This window comes from Triturus cristatus, chromosome 7, assembly GCF_964204655.1.
Source record: "Triturus cristatus chromosome 7, aTriCri1.1, whole genome shotgun sequence".
NCBI lineage: Eukaryota > Metazoa > Chordata > Amphibia > Caudata > Salamandridae > Triturus > Triturus cristatus.
In genome coordinates, this window is record NC_140590.1 from 1,384,002,590 (window position 1) to 1,384,024,765 (window position 22,176).

The following is a 22,176-nucleotide window of genomic DNA, read 5'->3' on the forward strand; positions in this document are numbered from 1 at the left end:
AAAATGTCTGTTCTGCAGCAGGAATCGGTCACTCATTCTCCGTTATACAAACAATGGTGGATTCCGCTTTTATCCTATAAACACTTAACATTTGCAAACAATACCAAGGTCAGGCAACTCACAATTCACACAAACGGTCACAGTACTCTTGCCCCCCACCCCCCTCCTCCCCCATTGTCCAACTAAACTACTGCAGTCCTACTATGGTGTTTCCAGACATGCCTCTGAGGTTATGAACTACAGTCTCTCTCACTAGTTTAATCTCAACTGTCAAACTAACCAATTTGTGGCCACAATTGTCCACTTTGTATGGGACTCAATCTTCAAGCCCCCCACGTTATCACATTCTGGTGACAAACAGCAACTCCTGGAGACACTTGGCTAAGAAGCATCGGGTCATTCTGTCTCTCGTGCCCTATTTCAGCAGGGATCAGGAACTACAATTCTCATTTTTCAAGTAATTTAGCAACGCTTCAGTGTCTGTACTTGAACAAACTGAATCTTTAATTACAATAAAACATGTAATGCATGTAATGCAATCAAGTTATCCTGAAATACATTATATTATTCGAACACTGCAGCATTTCAAGTTCTCGGATAGAAAAATCAACATTTGTTTACTTCGCTGACTGCAACTGTAGTATCTTAATAATGGTGGTGGAAGACACGAATTATAAATTGTATGCAGACATTTTACCACGATTCTTGGGTCATGTAGAAAAAACAATGCTGGTACAATAAAGTTATGTCAGCTTATGAGCATGGCATGCTGAGGATACTGTAAAAAAATAAAATTAAGTTGAACTGGCGAATCGGGTGACAGACTAGCGTTGAAAAGGTGATGGGCTTTTGCTTCCAATGTTATTCTATTGTTAAAAAAGTTATCTTCAGTAACACTTGTATAAAATGGTCCTGGAGCGGCCTCTGGGATTCAGAAGTGTCTTTTTTCCATTGTAGTAAAACGTGCCTTTTCCTCCGATACAAAAGCAATCATTTGCTTCCTTTTCACCTGCCTCTTGCCATTCCAAGCCCAGCACAGGTTCCGATTTAAATACGATTCCATCTGTTCATTAGGAACTAATTTGGCAAAGTGGCAAAGTGGCGCGTCAGCCGTGTCAATCGAAGTGGACAGCAGTGTAGAAGATTACCCAAACCACCTAGAAAGAAGTACAATTATTAACTGGTCTATTAATAATTCAATAATCAACCACGTAGCAAGAGCTATTCTACTGTTCTCACTCAGGAGTGTCACAACAACAGGTCTCACCCTGTGAATCTCTGCACCATCAATGACACCAGAGCAATCACAAAGATAACCAGATTCAGTAACCCATGCGTCACCAATACTTCTCAAAGATGCAGGGACAAAAGATAGAAACCAGATATTTATGCACAGGAACTTTCACACCTCGTGGACAAGGCCATGGCTGATAGGCTTGGTTGTGTTACAGTGACCTACAGATGACATGCCAAATCAAACTGCGGAAAGTAAGAAACATTGGGAGGAAACTGAAATTTGAAGATAAAAAAGGGACTTGTGTGGGAGTTAGGGGGAAAGAGAAGGTACATGGACTAAGTGTTATGGGGAGGATAACTGGACTGTCAATTGACAAGGAACAAGGCACAGGGGGAACTGTGGAGAGGGAGTGGTTGTGTTGAAGACATAGGGAAATGTGATGAGGAGTTGTATGGACAATCAAGAGCAGCTATTGTGTGAATGCAATAGAAACTACACAGCACCTGCCTGACAAAACATCCGATATAGGGCATTCTGCTGCACCACTGCAGCTAACCTGTATAGCAACCAAAATTATTTCTGTAACCACGGACCATTGTCTTTACCCCTCATTAGCGCAGACTATAGTATGTTCTGTGCAAAATGTTTTGCCGAAATCAGCCATACTGGTAGAGATACCTGCACCATTTGTACATCATTTATACCTGCATCAAACAATATTGATATTGATTCAGGAGGAAACATTGCGTACTTGTTATCTTAGTTCTCAATCATGTATTTATTATTTTTATTTAGTTCTCAGAGAACACTGTAGAGTATATTTTAGCAATTTAAAATTATTTCAAGAAAAATAAGCTTACAGGGAGCATCATGTTCTGTCTTTACCAACAGCTCATGTTAGAATGGCAATTTCCAATATAAAATACATTCAGCTGGAAATACCACTTAGAATTGTCGCCAAGCAATGTAAAAACCCTTAGCAGAAAATGATGCATATAGGCATTATACATTTTCATAGCAATATTAGCACCCTCAAGTCCACTGAAAAGACAGCAGTATCAGCTATATTAGATTATTTTGAAGGGAAAATTTGAGTAAGAGTCCAATAGATTTACTGTTTCAAACTATGCCCCTTTTTTCCAAGACAAGTGTAGCGTGATTATGAATTCAAAGAAGATAGACATGATGGAGAAGTAGGATTATCCTTTGACTATCATGAGCTCATCTTTGATATCACAAACATTCCAAAAGAGTAGAAAGTTCAGCTCAGCTCAATATTAAAGTTTTGGAAAACAAGTCAATGAGTGAACGTTTGGCTACAGCATGTATCAATCTCCAAGTGACCAGTCTACACATTTCTAAAAGCTATTGGTTGCTGCCCTAGATCTTCTGGAATGAGGTTTGGCCTAATCCAATGGTCCCATCAGCTTTTGAATATCTTTAGTCTTAGAACATTGAAGATCAATTTTCACATTAAACATATAAAGCAATTTGACTGTGGAGTTCAGATTTGAGAAAATAAAAACCAACTGATTAAAATAATATTAAATATAGTTCACATGCTGCTTAGACCCCCAGCACCATTCTAGCTGCAGAAACAGCCACTGAGAATGCTAACTTCCATAAACGGGTAATGGTCTAACTACTGCATTCACATTTTTTTACATGGGATCAAAAGAGAAACGGGTGGGGAATTGGGAGGTGGGGTGGTCACATGAATTAGGAAAAGACTACATATAAGTCCCATTGGAGGTAGTGGTCAATAATGGGGAAAAGGGGAAGGTTACAACTTTAAAGACACTTTGCAAAATCATTCATCAGTCTGGCAATTAAAACAAGACGTCCAAGAAGAATTGTAATAAGGCTGGATGGCAGCCAAATCTATTTTTAAAGAGGAAAATAAAGTTAGGTTTAGATACATATAGAGATAAAGCAGTGTTGACAATTCAGGCTATTGAAATCAATTGGTTTATCCAGACACCAAATACAAACATTGCTCTGCTCGAAGGTGCATAATGTGCTTGTGGAATGATGTTCAGATTGCTTCAGGATGACCAAGAAGTCGGGCAGAAGACGTCGATGAACATACTAGAGGCATTCATTAGATGGTGTCAAAGCCAGAAATGGAGGACCGTAGTTTGGGACCTTGCTCGACATTCTCAATATGAGTTTCACGAAGTAGGCTAGCTTCCTGCATGGCTTTTGCAACATGAGAAAGCCTGAAAACCACCACATCTGCATTTCGAGTCTGGACCAGAGAGGATCATCCTTGACGTGCTAGTTCAGCTTAATCAGCACTTTCAGGGAAGAGGCAGAGAAAAATCAATTAAATTAAAGACCAGTCTATAAAAAGGATATTAAAGCTGAAACCAACCTGAAACTGGAGTCTGCTCTCGGAAACTTGCTTTTTGAGGTGGTAAAAATGGTACAGTTGAACAGATTGTAAACCTGCGACTACTGAAAGAACTGTTGTTGATCAACCAGTCGTCCAAGTACATGTGCAAAAATATTTTCTGAAGGTATTAGAAAGCTACCAGACACAACTTTTCACTATGACAAGTCATGATGAGGCAGACTCCAATTTAAATGGCAGAAGTCTGCACTAATAGTGCTGGTTGTAGACTTACCAACAATGAAACTTCCTACGCTTTCTGATTATTGAAATGTTAAAAGTATGCACCCTGTAGTTTTATAGCAAACATGTAATCCCTCAGTAGTAGTTGGTGGTAGACTTGGCGGAATGCAGGCATCGTACGATACAACACAAAATAATAAAAATTTACAACATGCGAGGGCAAGAAAGTTGGTTTCAAATGGAGCTCAGACTTCGAATGGTGCATGGAAACTGAACGCTTTATATATTCGAAGAGAAAGGTTGGCCAAATAAGTTTCAGAAAATATGGGACCTGTGGAGAGATTACTGAGGCCTGCCTTAGGCCTAGTTGTACGATGCAGCTCACATGGTCTGCATTTCACTCGACTTGACTGCCTGGGTGGTGGTGTGGGGGTGGGGGACGATGGGACTCATGTCATACTGCATATAGGATTAGGTCTCATCAGCTATGATGTATCACCACACATGTGCGTCAGCCTGCACACAGGGAAAGCGCTGCCCCACTCATCCTAGTCTTATGATTTTAGGGATAAACATGAGGCTAAAATAGATGCTTTCCACTCCTATATACATGAGGATACTGTGATTCGAGTTTATAAACGATGGTACACTTTTGCTGTGACAACTTTGTCAAATATCTTTCTTGGTAATACCCAAACCCAGAATTACGAATGCTTGAATATCCACAATCTTGCTTCATAGATCTATACTCTTGAAGTATTAAATGGATGGCAATCTCATGTTTGGGGACTTATCTTTCCCTTTGTTCCTCTGGTTTCTTGGAACTCTCCACCAACTTTTTTCAGGACTAAATGATATAGCTCTTGCAAGGTAGCAATTTAAATAATGATAATGTTACCCTTTTTAAGTACACAGTCTACATAAGGCACTGAATGTGTTGATGCTGAAGCAGAACAAGTTTGTCAAGCGATATTTGTGCCTGGAGAATGCTCGTATTAGGCCCTTCCAAGGAAATTATGCTGAGAGCACTGTTGATTACATCCTATTATCAGCGGAGCTTCTCCCACTTTTATAGATTTCGCTGTGACTAGTAATTGCGCAAGTGACCCCAACCAACTCTCATATTAAGCGTACTAGCCCAAAAAGTAACAATAGTACTGATTTTTCCAAGAGCAAAGGATTGAAGATAAAATGGGATAAGGTTTGCCCTACTGCTTTTCACTAAAGTATTGTGAAAGATACTATAGGTTCAATTTGTATTTGTTCAAATGACGAGATAGGGCCAGTTACGATACAATAGGAGTTGAATAACAGTTTACAAACCTGCTTGTTTCTCCCACAAGGAACAGGGTCAAGACTGATTTGCATATGGCTGGGTCCAAACTGGGGTGGTGGATGAGCAAAAAAATGATGGATTAAACCCAGATCTTTGTGACTGGGGGTGACTGTTTGCATTGTAAAGCATTCCGTCCATAAATTGTTTCTTTTGTCGCCCTAAGTGGGTATTATCTCACCTGGAAGATTGGGCTGCGGAAAAAACGTTCGACGGAAACCCAATACAGATTTAGATCTGGTATTGGCACTGTCAAACAATGCTTAAACCTCTACCTCATAGCAGGGAAATATGTAATAACCAAAAGAGGTTTGTTACTTCTGGTCTTCAGTGATCTATCAAGTGCCTTTGACAGACAAGTTACTTACCTTTGGTAACGCCATATCTAGCAGAGACATGATCTAGTCGCAGATTCCTTACCTGTGAACTTCCCAGGCGTCGGACTGGATCCGGAAGATTTTTCTTAAGCAGTACCCCGCGCGCCGATAGGTGGAGTCTGTCAACTCCACGTGATGTCGGCGTCCACCCAGTCATCGCGCCGTCATAATCATCTATATAGGTGCCACCTCGGAGCGCTGATATCGGTACTTTTCGCGACTTTCCAAGCCAGATGCACAGAACCATGAAGTTGACTGGCAATGGTGCGTTTAGACAACCAGGGCCCTGACGGAGAAAGCGCAGACATGAATAACTGATCTGCAGTGCAGGGAGGATGGATGGGTCAGTAAGAAATCTGCGGCTAGATCGTGTCTCTACCTGATAAGGAGTTACCGAAGGTAAGTAACTTGTCCATTTGACAGACATTTAGCCACAGATTCCTTACCTGTGAACAGATACCCAAGCAATACCATCCCAGGAGGTAGGACTGCAGAAAAGTTTAAACCAGAAAGTCCTGTAGGACGGAACGGCCAAAGAGGCCTTCCCTATGGACTGGATTGTCCAGGTAATAATGCTTGGCAAACGTGTGCAGGGATGCCCACGTAGCCGTCTAGCAGATGTCGAGGAATAGGACATCACAGTGAAGAGCAGTGGTGGTTGCCTTAGCTCTGGTAGAATGAGCTCCGAGGCCTTCAAGAGGGTGTTTCTTTGTCAAAGCATAACAGATCTTAATGCAGAGGATAACCCATCGGGAAATGGTCCTCCTCTGCACAACACATCCCTTCTTTGCTCCAACGTACCCCACAAAGAGTTGGTCGTCCACCTGCAACTCTTTAGTGCGGTTAAAGTAGAACGATAACATTCTTCTTGCGTCCAGATGGTGGAGACGTTCTTCTACCTTAGAGGGATGTGCCCTAGGTGGAAAGGTGTCACCACATTAGGCAAAAAAGAAGCCCTAGTACGGAGCACTACCTTGTCTGGGAAAATGGTCAGATAAGGAGGCTGAGAAGACAATGCCTACAACTCGCTCACAATCCTGGCAGAAGTTATTACCACTAAAAAGGGTGTCTTGATGGTGAGCAGCTAGAGGGGGCAATTGTGCAGTGACGCAAAAGGTGCACACATTAGATAAGTGAGGACCAAGTTAAGGTCCCACTGGGGCATGGCAAAAGTTGAGGGGGGAAACAAATGTACAAGCCCCTTCAGAAATCTATTTACAATAGGAGACTTGAATAGTGACGGTTGATCTGGCAACCGTAGAAAGGGCCGAAAGGTAACCCTTTAGAGCACGGGTACTCATAGTACGGCCCGCGGGACACTGGCCGCCCGCCCGGCCTTCATCGGCGGCCCGCGGACCCTTGCATACACATTCATACAGTATGCAAATTCCTTCCTGTAAACAGAGAAGATGGCCGCAGGAGCATACGTAGTGAATACGTATTCAATACGTATTCACAACGTTTGCTCCTACGACCATCTTCTCTGCTTATCTCGCCTCTGATTGGCCTGGGCCGCTGAGAGGTGACGTCACACATGGCACCCGGCGCGAAGCACAAGCCCTTTAAAAGTCAGCTGTAACTAGCGCTTTTACAGCTGACTTTTAAAGGACCTTTGAAGAAGCTTCCTGTGTCCCGCCACGTTATTGTCAAAAGGCATTTACAATAAAAGATCTTCTGGTAACTATTTCTTGAATGACAGCAGACAAAGGTTTCATTCAAATAAGGAATAGTGCTCGGGTGTTCAGCGCTAAGAAGGACAGGGATTCCATCCATATCGTGAGAAACCGTCTTGGCAGTGGAGCCCGGAGAGGGAGGGAAGTCTGTGTTTACCCTCCTTGCCAAATGTTGTTTTTCACAACATTTCATGGGAAAACCCCGCCCTACCCTGTGTGAACCCAGGATAACTACACATCTTTAACTGTGTGCAGCAGAAATACACAACTGTTGACAAACCCATCCTCAGGAAGCCAGTGGGTGTCTGTGTTCTTTAGTTAATGTGCTCGAGTTTCATCTGTCAGAGACGATGCAAAGAAGCACGCAGCGTCATACTGGGTACCGTCGAATGTCCAGAAGCCAGCCGAGACTTTCCCTAGGAGGCCAGAGCGGGGAGACCGCTCCATTCAAGCTTCAATGCGGCTTACAAAAATAGGAGAATGTGGTCTGATTGGTCTGCAAGAAAGCCAACCGGAGCCCAGGCGATCGGGAAATCCAAGAAGTGAGAAAAAGAAAAGATTAGGGTCAAAAAGGTGACTCCACAAGTTTAATGTGAAGTGACATCAACTGAGTTAGTGTAACATGGTAGATGGCAGTATCTATAGCCCTTGTGTCCAACAGAATTCAGCATCTTCAAAATAAAAGGGTGGCCTGGCTACTGGCTACACAGCCCGGGAGTCCACTTCATTCCGTAGAAAAGATGTTTTTTCACACGATTTACCTGTGTACATTTGCCTTCAACTGGGACAACCGCATCAGTACAATACATTACACAGAAACATACAATTTCTCAGTGCAGAAGCATAATTTCACAATCCCAAAGAGAAGATGATGACCTGTCCTCGATGGACAACTGCGGCAAGAAAATGTGGCAAAAAAGCATAGATTTTGTTTACCACTGGCAAAAAGAACTAGCCTAAAGTTGCCTAAAGTTTCTTGGTTGGAGGGACAGTGCAAAACTTTACGCCACAAGAGGAGCTTTTAGCCAGTCCTCTTCTAGTTGTCGGTTTTGGTGTTATTTACATTTGTCTTTTGTCCAGTACACCATACAGAATGACGCAATGAGTCAACCCACTTCAGCCACATCCTAACTAACTTGAGATTACATTCTGCTCTTTTACACACAATGTAGTTCCTTTCAATGCTAGGGGTTATTATAGCAATGCTTTTTGAGATCATTTTTTTTTTCTTTTTTAGTCTCTCTCACACATGCATAACACAGTGGTAGTAGTCACTGTGTGGTTATAGTTACGACTAGTTACCATAGGAAAATGATGTTTTGGTTTAACAATAACTTTAGGGCCGTTTTGCGAATTTCCCAAAACTTTTTTTTTTTTTTTAAATGTGTCCATCTCAGCTCCTTCCTTGAAAGTTTGAGCAATACAATAAAATAATATAAACATGTGCTCCATGTAGTTACATCTGCTTTGGAAATACAGCATTGTCTAGTAATGTTTTGAAACAGCAGTGATTTTTCCCCCCCCTATAGCCCCGCCCCACTGACCCCGCCCCCAATGACCACGCCCCCAATGACCACGCCCCCCACCCGTGCGGCCCTCGGCCAGAAACCACACTGTAAATTTGGCCCCCCGAGAGAAAGTTTGTGAGTACCCATGCTTTAGAGTCTCCAGAGCAGAGTCCTGATGAAAAGGAGGATGTCAGAAAGGGAGGAAGAAAGAGGGTCAATAGATCGTTATGTACAATATTTCCAAAATGTGTGCCATTAGCAGGCGTATACAGATTTAGTGGAGGGACCCCTGGCTGCCAGAATAACTTTGAATACTTCAGGAGGAAGGTCAAATGCTATCAACTGTCACCGCTCAATCTCCACGCAAGGAGGCGGAGGGTTGACTGCTTCGGGTGGAGGACCATCCCCTGCTGCGACAAGATCCTCACGAGGCAGAAATCTGATCAGAGGATCGATGTTCATCTGCAGAAGCTTGAGATACCACACTCTCCATGCCCTGTCCGGTGCCACAAGAATGACTTGAGCTTGTCGCTCCGGATCTTTTTGAGCACTCTGAACAGGAGTGGTATGGGCAGAAAGGCATACAGGAGGCCGAGACGAAAAGCGTCGCAAAGCGAGAGCCGCCTTGGAAACTCCAATGCGCAAAACTGCAGACATTGCACATTCTCTTCGGAGGCAAACCGATCTAACCAAGACTTTCCCCACTACTAAAATAGTACTTGCGCCACCTCTGATGAAGAGCACATTCGTGAACCAGAAAGCACCGATTGCTGAGTTTGTCTGCCTTGGCGTTCAGGAAACTGACCAGGTGTTGAACCACCAGGGATATGCCCTGTTCTAGCCAAGTCTAGAGATGCAGGGCCTCCTGACATAGGGCCCACAACCCCACCCCGCCTTGTTTGTTGCAGTACCACTATAGCGGTGATGTGGTCTGTGAACCGCTGAAACAGACTTCCCTTGAGAGATGGAAAGAAAGCTTTCAGTGCCAATCGGGTCGCACAAAGCTGCAACAGGTTGATGTGGAGCCCAGCTTTCACCGGAGACCAGAGTTCTCTGATCGCCCGCTCTCCCAGATGGCTGCCCCATCTCAGGAGTGAAACATCAGTCACTACTGTGAGATCTGGGTGGGGGAAGAGAGAGGGGCCTGCCTGTGGCCCATTCGCGGTTTGTCAGACACCACTGCAGATCTCGCACAGTTCCCTCCGAAGTCTGGACAAGGTAGGCCAGATTACCCCGATGCTGCGCCCACTGGAACTTCAGGTGCCACTGCAGAGTCTGCATGTGCCATCTGGCATGATTCACTAGCAGGATGTAACAGCCTCAGAGTCAGTCTCATCAAAATCCATTATAGAGGCTGAAACGTCGGTATCATAGCCCAAAAATCCTGGACTCTCAGTTCGGAAGGGTAGGCCCAAAACTGCACAGTGTCCAGAACACCTGTGATGAAAGGAAGTGTCTTGGAAGGAGTCAGGTGTGACTTCAGCACATTGATCGTGAACCCCAGTGAATGCAGGAGATACCCTGTAGTATGGGGTGGGAGACAGCCGCCTGGGGCGAGCACGCCTTCAACAGCCAGTCGTCGATATAGGTATAGGGGAAGAATGGAACCTGTGATCTCCGCAGATGAGCTGCGACCACTGCCATCACCTCAGTGAACACCTATGGGGCACGTTGTGAGGTCGAAGGGGAGCACGATAAACTGAAATTGCTCGTGGCCCACCGCAAACCGCAGGCTGTGGCGATGGGCAGGCAGGGCAGAAATATAGAAATAAGTGTCCTGCCAGTCCAATGCTACCATTCAGTCTCCCAGGTTCTGAGCAAGAGTGAGCATCTTGAGCTTCCCTTTTTTGAGGAAGTAGTTGAGGGTTCCGACGTAGAGGTTAGGACTAAGGCCTCAGTCCTTTTTGGGTACCATGAAGTAGAGGCAATAGCAACTACAGCCTACTTCTGGCACCGGAATCCTCTCCATGGCCTCCTTGGCCAAGAGTCGTGACTTCCTCTCAAAGCAAAGCAAGATCTTCCATCAGCCGATCGTATGTAGGAGGAATCGAGGGAAAGACAGTTTTGAAGGGGAGGAAGTTGCACCTTAGGACTAGCTGTAGAACCCACCTGTCCGATGTGATGTCCCTCCAGCAGTGGAGGTGATGGCACATCCTGTCACCAACTGAACGCCCATGATCTGGGAGGATCAGACTAGGAGGAAGGGAGAGGGTTTGTGGCCTGACCTGACCTCCGGCCGCATGACACCTGGGGTCGGGGAATGCCGCACACACGGCTGCGCAAAGATTGCTGAACTTGGGCGGTCCTCTGGCCAGGATAGGCCTGGTGCCGCTAAAAGCCCCTTCCGTAGCCACAAAAAGGACAATAGGCAGGCGTAGGACGAGATGACACAGAGAGGCTCTAGGACTTGGCCGTAGCCCGCGAGTTCTTGAAACACTAGCGCTGCGTCCAGCCACTCAACGAAGAGATGAGAGTCATTAAAGTGCATGTCTAAAAGGTTGGCTTGGACATCCCCAGAGAAGCCAGACGTTCTCCGCAAGGTGTGGCGCCTTATGGCCATTGTTTTGTGGAAATTGCACTGCCAAGGAAGTCTGTTGTGTCAAGACCACAGCGTATGATAAACTTCGCTGCATCTCTCCCGTCTGCAACAGCTTGGGAGAGGACAGGGGCTTGTGGCAGCACATGCGCAACCATCTCCCATAACAAATGGGAGTAACGGCCCAAGAGGCATGCAGTGTTTACTGACTGCAATGCTAGGTTGTGGAAGAAAATATTTTCTTGCCAAAGCTATTCAGCCTTTTGCATTCCTTATCTGGGGGTGCGGAAGGGAACACGACACACAAAGTAGAAGCTTGAACCACCAAGCTCTAGGGGTTCAGGTGAGATGGGAGGTAAACTGGGTCAACTGGTGCAGGGCAATGGCGGCAGGCGATTATTCTATTCATAGAAGCCCCTGTGCTGGGCTTGGACCAGGTGCCCCAGAGAACATCAGTTAAGGCCTCATTAAATGGTAGGAAGGGTTCCGAGGACCTCTCAAGACATTGGTCTTGACCGCCACAGTAGGAAGCTGCAGGTCCAAGACCTCCACAGCCCTGTATACCACCACAGCAAAAAAAACTCATTCCCCGTAGCCAGGTTAGGGGGAGAAAGCATGCCAGGCTCTAGAGAGGTATCCAAGCCACTGGCATCACCCAGTTGCTCATACCAGTCCATTTCTTCAGAATAAGGCAGGATTTCTAAGGGATCCTGCATCCCCTCCCAATCTTCCTCAAATCCTAGCCCCTCCAAATAAGGCTGAGTATGAGATGGAGTCCGCATGCTCTCCCGGCGCCGGCCTCGGTGGATGCCCAGCTGATTCCGTGTTATTGGGGATAAGAATGGGGCTGTCCCGGCCAGTGGGCGCTGGTGACATCGGAAGACTCGGTGTTGCACACGTCACCGGGGAAGGTGGTGTAGGAGAAATGACTGGTGCCGGTCCGGATCCGGGAACAGATCCATGAGGAGCTACGGGCACTGGAGTGGACAGCACGGAACCTGATGGAACTCCTTCTGCTGAGCCTTTGGGCCCGAAGACGCATCAGAAGTGTCAGGCCGCCATAATATGGCGCACATGGCGTAAACATTGCTTCAATTGGTGGTGGGGGGGAAGGGGAGTCGCTCATGGTCCCGGAAAGGGGGGGGCGGAGCAGATCCAGGCACGCACTCCGCAGAACAAGCCCTCGAACGTAGAGACTCCTCCGTTGCTTAGGGTGAAGGACGGGGTGTAGTCAAAGCATGCATCTCGGTGAGGGTATACATCGACGGATTATGGGGCTACAGCAAAGTGGGGGTCCTGCAAAGAGCAGAATATTGTTTTATGCGTTGATTATGGTCAGTTCCTGCTACACTAGAATGCCATGAGGAACTTGGATGTCATACCTGGAGGTGATGATCAGGCTTGCACCACTGCTATTGTGGATCAAATATTGGGGAACCCCAAAAGCTGGTCTGGTCAGAACTGGAATTACTGATTGTCTGTCACTTGACAGGGCAGACGAGATGCCCTGGCTCTACTATTTGAGGGAAACTTACGAGATTATAGGCCTCTCAGAACTCAAAACCCAGTCTTAAAATCAAGCCTGAACATAAAACAACACTATTTGGACCATTGTATAAACTTGTGTCTAGATAAGGCCCAGGCCAAGTAAGTGATAGTTAAATATTCAAGATTGTCAACAACAAGGAGCCCTACTTAGAATGGATAATAAACCCTACTCAGCGTTACCATCTTAATTGTTTTTTGTTTAGGTTATTCACTCTAAATTTGCTTTCGGTCTGTCACAGGTCTGGCAACATGACCTACCTTTATATTGTTGTGCCAATGTTCCTATGCAAAGCACTAGTCACTGTTTTGCATCTTGTATTCAGCTTAGAGGCATTCTTTTTTGGCCCCCATTCTGCAAAAACAAATCTGCAAAACTATAAGGAAGGGCTTGTGCTTTTGCAGTGTCTATGATCATCAGAGATTTGTTATGCAATGTTGGAATTTTTATGAGCGCCTTCTATTTGAAAACGATATGAATCTTAACTTGCGATATATGCACTACAAACTGCATGACAGCAAAAACTTTATTGAAGATGAACAGAAGTTAGGCACATCAGTTGTAAGTCACCTTTGAACCACTGAGCGGCATATTTGCAGCATTTTCTCGGTTGCTTTTATTCTTTGAGGCTGAATTAAAAGTGGCCCTTTTTGCCAAATAAGTTTTAGAGGGTCAAGCTTTATACATCTGACTTAACCTAATTTTTCCTTTTTTTTTTTTAAGTGTATAAAAAAAAAAGTAAGGGGAGGAGTAGAAATTGCTGCATTTTAAAGCCTTGAGATCTGGATTTTGTCACATGGACAAATGTCTGTTAGGATGCAAAGTCATGCTTACCTCTTGTTAAAATTAAACAAATATATATACACCTTAAAAACAAGCTGTGTTCCAGTTTCTTCTTCACAAAGACATTCTAATATTCACGAATATAAGAGATTGTTTCTTTATGAAGAACCCTTGCCTCTTCTGAATGAGTGTTACTGAGATCATCCTTTGGGGAAGAGAATCTCCCACGTGAAGTACTAAGCTATCTAGCTGGGCAAAAGTGGTTTATAGTTCAGCTAACCAATACCAAGAAGTCAAGTCAATGGGATCAAGAAAACAAATGAGTGATTCGAGAGGAAGGCAGACAAAAGTAAAAAAATAAAACCGTGACAACGAGCAAAACACAGGGCGGAGCATTACTAGAGGATGAGATTAGAGTATTCTAGATATCCCATTTGTTGTTCACAGTGGCTGTAATCACATAACAGCCCAGATACACCACATGTCAGCGTGTAACATTTACCACAGTGTTGCAAACAAAGTAATCAATTAATTACCAAGAAAAGTGCAAACGATGTCATAAAGCCTTCTTTTGTCAACTCCCATGTCCCTCCATACTCTTCCTCATCTATTTGCTGAAAACTGCTGAAATAGAGGTAAAGGACTCCAGCATTGATTACACAGAATCTAAAGAGAAATAGAGAGGTAAGGGTTAGTGTTTGTGCAGCTATTCATTTAAAAGAATGATACTGCACTTATTGCATGCAGGCAGAAAACATACAAAGACTTCTCAAGAGACAACACCTGGTACTAGCCTAACAGCAGCGCCTCAACTTCCATTAACAGAGCAAGCTTATCATCTACAGTTCATTGCTTCTAATATTCAGCACAATACATGTATCTCCAGTTGTGTTTCATTATAGAGGAAAACATCACAACGTTATTGTTTTTAGTTGACCACACTGTCAAGATAATGGCTACACCCTAGTTATTTGATTAGGCACTAACAGGAAAACCGCACATTGACCTTGTATCGGACACCACTGTTTTTGCTTGAAATTTTATGGGTTACAGCCAACCAACAATCTGATCCTATATTATAAATAACACACATTCACTGAAAAAACCATAGGTTTCAGGGCCGTTATAGTTAGCTGGACATTTCACTCATACAAAACCATTGAAATTCCTCCGTTAAAGTTGGTTCTGCTAACTATAACTCGCGCGCCCGCAATCCACTGCTGATGTCACATATTACATCACGCCACTGATGACATCATCCAGTGAATGTGGTTTGGTATATATATATATATATATATATATATATATATATATATATATATATATATATATATAGCGCAATCTGCATTGAAGAATGAGTGGATATATAAATATCTGGATGGAGGATTTAGCAGCAGTGTGATTGACTGTTTACTTGACTAATTTATAGTGTCTCACTAAATATATTGGATAGTGACTAAACTGTGTGAATATCTGTATCACTTTGTCAGTTGTTGTGTAAACTGCTGCACCAGTTGGTTACTAGCTATGTGTGAGTCTATATTAGTTATTGATTAGTTAACTGAGTATTTGTATGGGAGAGTGAATGTGTGGGGTTCGGTGGGGGGGGGGGGGGTGCGACTGCCCAAAGATGTGTGAATAGTTGATTCAGTAGGTATACGAGGTTAAGACTACATGTTATAACAGTTGTTTGGGTGAGTGAATATCTTTATGGGTGTGGTGAAGAGCAAATATATCTCTCAATGGTACATGTCCAACAAACTAAAAAAAATAAAAAAGACAGTGTATGTGACAGGTGTTGTATATAAATAAGTATACATAAGACTCATTGATTGTATGAGTGTCTGTATGGAAAACTGTATACTTGTAATAGTGATTTTATAACACACCAAGTAGAAGTTACTATCTATATGAATAAATGAAGTGGTGTGTGCATAAGTGTGTAGCTGAGTAAATGTAAGTATGATCCATTGTTTGCATAAGTGAATAGGATGTGTGCTGGTGTGTAATGTCGATATAGGTGTACAAGTATATTCGATAGTGTTCTATTGATCATTGACAGCATGTATGAGTGAATATATAGGTAAGTGATTATATGTGTGTGTAGATCTAGGAATCACTGTGTGGGTTTTTAGAAACGTGTATTGGTGTGTCAATGGATTCAAATATGGTACTCTATTTTACAGTGAGCGATGAAAGGTTATACTACTGTATGATGAGGTGTATCGGATTGTCACATGGATGATGTCATCAGTGATGTTATGAGTGATGTCATTTTAGATGTCATCGGTTAGGTCATCAGTGATGTCACTGACCATGTCATGAGTGATGTAATATGTGACATCATCAGCAGTGGATTGCGGGCGCGCGAGTTATAGTTAGCAGAACTAACTACAACGGAGGAATTTCAATGGTTTTGTACGAGGGAAATGTCCAGGTAACTATAACAGCCCTGAAACCTATGGTTTTTTCAGTGAATTTCTAAGGTTTTTTTAAATGCTAATTCCTAACTATAATATGTCTGAAACCTATGGTTTTTTCAGTGAATTTAGAAGGTTTTTTAAATGCTAATTTTTAAATGTAATAATAGTTATACGTATTTTTTTATACTGATTTTCTACAGTTTAACTTTATTTTTACATATTTTATTTTTTAAATTACATTATATATTTTTAATATAAATGGGAAAAAAAGTTTAAAATATTGAAATAGAAATTTTTTGTTTTATATTTTTATTTTAATATATTTATATTATTTTCTTAATTTATTTTCAGTTGGAATTACCAATGTTATCCAATGAAAGGAAATTCAATTTGCAGGTCAAGTATGTTCACGTTACTTTTGTAATCCAGTGCTGGACTCCTAGGTTCAGCACTGGGACCTCTATCTAAAACAGGCAAGTAATTATGTTTTTATCGTTGGCACGATTTTTAGAGAATATATGCAAGTTTCAAAAATCAACGCTTAGAAACTTTTTCAGCAAAAAGCAGGCAATGATATCCTATGGAAGGAAATTCAAGTTACTGGTAAGTATGGTTAGAATTACTTTTCAGGATCAGTACTGGGCTCAAAGATGCTACACTGAGGTCTCTCCTGATAACAGGTGAGAAAATTGGAATTCGTAGTTCGGCTGATTTTAGAGGAATATTTATAAGTTCCAAAACTCCACACTTGGAAGAATTTCCAAGTGAAACCAGTCAATGTTAGCCTATGGAAGGAAATTCAAGTTACTGGTAAGTATGGTTAGAATTATTTTTCAGGATCAGTACTGGGCTCAAAGATGCAGCACCAAGGTCTCTCCTGATAACAGGTGAGTAAATCGGAATTCGTAGTTCGGCTGATTTTACTTTTGGTCCAGTATATATAGAGCCACTTTCCTACACCATCCCCTCCTTTCACCACTGTGTAAATGCACCCTATGCCCATTTTAAGTTGGGAGATTAAGTCCCCTTCAATCCTGAGGGTCCCTGGGAGCCAACTAGCCCACCAGGTACCTCCAGCAAGCGCCACAGAGCTGGGGGCTGGCCTCTGAACACCTCTCTGCAACGCAGCTCCCTGGCGCATACTGGAGGTACCTGGTCAGCTAGTTGGCCCCCAGGGACCCTCAAGATTGAAGAGGAATTAATTTCTCAATTTAAAAACGCACCACAGGGCGGGTTTGCACAATGGTGAAGGAAGGGGGCGGGGCCTGAGGTGACACCCTGCCCCCTTTTTGCGAGGTTTTTTTCTGCTTTCTTGTGCCTCGGTTCTACCGAGGCACAAGATGGCTGCCAACACTTCCTGGTTTGGAGTGTTGACAGCCAATTAGCATACAAATCGTGCTCGGCAGGGTGCGCTTAGCGTGGTTGGATCCACCGCGGCCATAGATATATATGTGATTTCAATTGTCATTTTCTCAGGAACTACTGAACGGATTTACGCCATTTAACCAAAAGGCACGACTCTGAACCAAGGTCTACCTTTCTGCCAAATTTGGTGTAATTCCGTTCAGCAGTTCGGGCTGTAGGTGCGATTAAAGGTCCCTATGGAAAATTGCATGGGGGAAAACACGTTTTGGGACCCCCCCCCCATTTTATCCTCAGCCCCCGCTTGACGAATCACCCCGAGACTTTCAGGATAGGAGCGGACCGGAGCGCCCCACCAGTTTTGAAAATTTTGCGAACATTCGTCAACCGGCGCCAAAGTTATTCCAAATAGAATGTTGCGGATTTCCTATGGATAATAGGTCCCAACTATAACTACCTACTGGCGATATTGTATATATACAAAAGAATTCACTGAAAAAAACAAAGGTTACAGGGACGTCATAGATCGGCTCAGATTTCACCATTGAAATTCAGCAGTTAGTTACCTCCGCTAACTATAACTTCTGCCTCGTAATGCACTGCTTATGACCTCACATATATCACTCATGACATGGTCAATGACATCATCTACAGAACTACTCCAACACCTTCACACTCACACCCACTCACAGACCCATACAAGTAGTCACACAACCACTCACTCATCCATAGTGACACCCACACACCCACCCATACATCTACTCATACAACTAGTCACTCACCCATACAGCCACTTACAGTTTCACTCACCAAAACAGCCACTCACACACCAACGCACCTAAATACCCAGACTCACTCACTCATACAGCCACTTACACACCCAGTCACTCACCCACACAGCTACGCACACACCCACTCCCACACTGATACATACAGTCACACAGCCACTCACATAGTATTTGTTAGAAGTAGTGCCGCTTGTTAGTAGTACACCTAGTATATTAATTTAACTTTAGTAGTAGCTTAGTATATATGTTTAACAATCAAACTCTTAGCAAATACTTACACGCACTGGATGATATCATCAGTGATGTCACTGACCATGTCATGAGTGATGTAATCGGTGAGGTCATAAGTAGTGCACTGCGGTTAACTTAGGTAACTAACTGCTGCATGTCACTGGTTTTGTACATGCGAAATCTAAGTCCAACTAAAAAGTCCCTGTAACCATTGGGTTTTTTCAGAGAATTTCTAAGTTTAAAAAAAAAATAATCTATTTCCTAACTGGAATGCCACTGTAACCTTTATTTTTTCCAGTGAATTTTGAAGGTTTTTTTAAATTGTATTTCCTAACTGTATGCTGTAACCTTTTAGAGTGGTTGTGTGAGAGCCTGGGTGGGTCTTTGAGTGCGTGTGTGAGTGCCTAGGTGGGTCTGTGAGTGGGTGTATGAGTGCCTAGGTGGGTCGCTGAGCGGGTGTGCGAGTGCCTGCCTGGGTCTCTCAGTGGAGCTACATTTAGGTCTGTGAGTGGGTGTGTGAGTGGTGCAATGTATTTTGGGCATTTGCATACTTAGGATATTTAAAATGGAGAACCATGAACTCTGCTCTCACCAGGAGAGGACAAGAAAGAAACCAATCATCACAGTCACTACAGATCAGATTGCGCTCCAATAAACAATGCATTCATCTCAATTAAGGATTTTATACCGTTTTTCAATGTGGAATTCGAGAGGGAACACACTTTTTTTTTATCTTAGCCAAACCCAAGTAGTTAGGATAGTTTATGCTTTACTAAAGTGGAGCTTCAACCGAGGCACCAGCTATGTTTAGATTTGTTTGTGCTGTGAAATGAGCACAAGGGCCAGTATGGAACCTCATTTAATCTAAGAGTCCCCAGTTTTGCCGAAAACGTCAATCTAACTGGAACACTTTCTAGTGGCTAATTAGTAAGTGCTACCTCTTTGGGTAAATGTCTACTGCATATTCTAAACTATAGCGGCGTAAAGGAACACAAGGTAGTGTCTCCAGTGATCTTGTGTGCATGTAATTTCGACAATGTGACCGTTCCTCGCATGGACTTCATCCACAAATGTGACAACATGAATCCTCTTCAAGAGAAGAAGATGATGAGTCTACAAAGAAGTGAATCTCCAGCACATCGCGGTACTACTTCCACCTAACTATATGAATCAAGTGCTTCTTTGTTGGGTGGAGATGTCCTCCTATTCCTCTGCATCAATAGCGCATCAACAATCTCGGAAAACACGCTCAGGGGTCTTTTAGTAAGCTGTCCATCAAAGGAAAATGGGCGAGGCCAAACAAAGAGTTTGCAAATGATTTTGGGCATTTCCATGCCTAGGGTAATTAAATGGGGGAATCATGAACTCTGCTCTCACCAGGACATGACGAGAATGAAACCAAGTGTCACAGTCACCCCAGACCAGATTGCGCTCCAAAAGATCAACGGTGTATTCATCTCCATTAAGGATTTGAGGATAGTTTTTCAACGTGGACTACAAGAGCAGATACTCAAGGAGGAGAGGGCCGTGTGGAACCACTCCCTCCCAGAGTGGATTTTGGCCCGGGGTGAAATATGAGCCTGCAACCTTTCTGCTCACGGGAAAGAACCGATCGGTCTCAGCTATTATTTTCCCACCAACATAGAAGTTCCTCTGCCTTCTCTGGACAGGTGTTAGATAATCAAATGGAGCACTGAGAGGGGAAGGGCGGGGACTTCAGCATGTCCTCAAGCTCGGGTAAGTTGTGTGCAGCGTGCATATTTAGTTTTGAACAAAGTCTTGACTAGAAAGTGGTCCTTACATTCCTGCGTATGTAGTTTTACGTGGCAATGCTGTGCTGCCCTCTGAATGAAATAAAACAAAACTGGGTCTGGGCTCAAAAAAATCAGCTGGACTGAGCCCAATTAACAGAAAACAGCAAAACAAACTGTCCAAGCTGAGGATCACTGAAAACAATCCCTTTTATATCTCCTATCATGAGAGATAAAACGTGAAAGGAGGGCTTTATGAATTGCCTTTTATTCAGAAGAACATTTATTGTTTATTTCTCATTTGTGCGCTCAACAATTATTCATTGCGCATTTACATTTTACAAAATACATCATAATATATACACAAATACATTAAACAGAAAACAATAATCTTGATCCCCTATATGGAGGTTTCAAACTACATTCATTCATCAAACATTCTTGGCCAATTCATTCATACACACAATCAACAAACACTGGACAAAGCGGTCCTAATGACACCTCTCCTTTTTAGTGAAATGACTTCCAAACTCTATATATGTCATAACATTTTCTCTTTTGTTACACAATGAAAGTCCATAAGAACGTTTTTACTTAGAGCCTATCAAATGGGTGCAAAAAAGGACCGGTCTGGTCGACGCGTTTCGAACCTCTATCTTTTTGAGGTTCTCTTCAGGACCAACCCATTTCTTAGATTAGTACGTCAATGTGGAACCTTAACTATCCGTAAATCATCCAGCTTAACCTGGGGCCTTCGAAGTGAATCTGTTGCCTTAATGGGACAGCCTGAGTCGGTCAGTGATGCTTCAACAATGGCATTGTTGAAGCATCACTGACAGACTAACGGAGCCGCGGAACGCTGTATAAGTGGAGAACTCTCGATGCCGGCACGGGACTCCAACGAGGCAGGATTACACATCTAGTAAACTCACATAGGAAGAAAAGAGGTTTGTCCACCGAGGGAGCCGGCTTAGGAGACAGCCGTCTCTTAAATGGGACTCCGGCTGTCCCATTAAGGCAACAGATTCACTTCGAAGGCCCCTGAAGAGAACCTCAAAAAGATAGAGGTTCGAAACGCGTCGACCAGACCGGTCCTTTTTTGCACCCATTTGATAGGCTCTAAGTAAAAACGTTCTTATGGACTTTCATTGTGTAACAAAAGAGAAAATGTTATGACATATAGAGTTTGGAAGTCATTTCACTAAAAAGGAGGTGTCATTAGGACCGCTTTGTCCAGTGTTTGTTGATTGTGTGTATGAATGAATTGGCCAAGAATGTTTGATGAATGAATGTAGTTTGAAACCTCCATATAGGGGATCAAGATTATTGTTTTCTGTTTAATGTATTTGTGTATATACATTATGATGTATTTTGTAAAATGTAAATGCGCAATGAATAATTGTTGAGCGCACAAATGAGAAATAAACAATAAATGTTCTTCTCAATAAAAGGCAATTCATAAAGCCCTCCTTTCACGTTTTATCTCTCATGATAGGAGATATAAAAGGGATTGTTTTCAGTGATCCTCAGCTTGGACAGTTTGTTTTGCTGTTTTCTGCCCTCTGAATGAATGCACCGCATGCAGGAATGGCTTCTGATTAAACAGGGCACTGCTCCCCCTCCCCTGTACTGTACTGAATCAGTGAAGTGCAGAGGAGGGGGTAAAGGAGGGTGTAGGACCAGTATTGACATCTCAAACGCTTTCTGGAAATGCAGCAGAGCCCTGATGCTAGTTATTCAACGAGAATCGTGCCCTTGTCTGGGTAGATTAAGATGATGTTCTGTTTTTTTCATCCAGAACATCGGTCAGCTTTTCAAAGATGGAACCCTCCAAGTTGTCCTATTTCAGTATCGAGGGTTATTTTGACATCGACCTCGGTACTGGCTGTCGAGCGGTCCCATGCATCTTCAGCTACAAAAAAAAGATGTTTTTCAGCAGTTTGATGCCTGGACTGGGGGTGATTTTGATGCAATGTGGCTTTTCGGTGCCAAGGGGGACACTGCAGTGTGCCGATCTCTGATGCCCCTTGGTAGAGCCTTCGGGGGCACAAAC

General features: G+C 43.3%; 1 protein-coding gene across 1 annotated transcript in view; it reads right to left on the reverse strand.

Moving 5' to 3' along the window:
- Nucleotides 1-481: 481 nt before the first annotated feature.
- RAB5IF (RAB5 interacting factor) overlaps nucleotides 482-22,176 on the reverse strand; it is a 46,216-nt gene continuing 24,521 nt past the window's right edge. The window contains exons 3-4 of the mRNA XM_085619107.1: nucleotides 14,105-14,234; nucleotides 482-1,157 (exon numbers count right to left, since the gene is read on the reverse strand). Of these exons, the coding sequence (XP_085475233.1) occupies nucleotides 1,116-1,157; nucleotides 14,105-14,234 (172 nt within the window). The 3' untranslated portion in view covers nucleotides 482-1,115. The remainder of the gene's footprint in view (nucleotides 1,158-14,104; nucleotides 14,235-22,176) is intronic.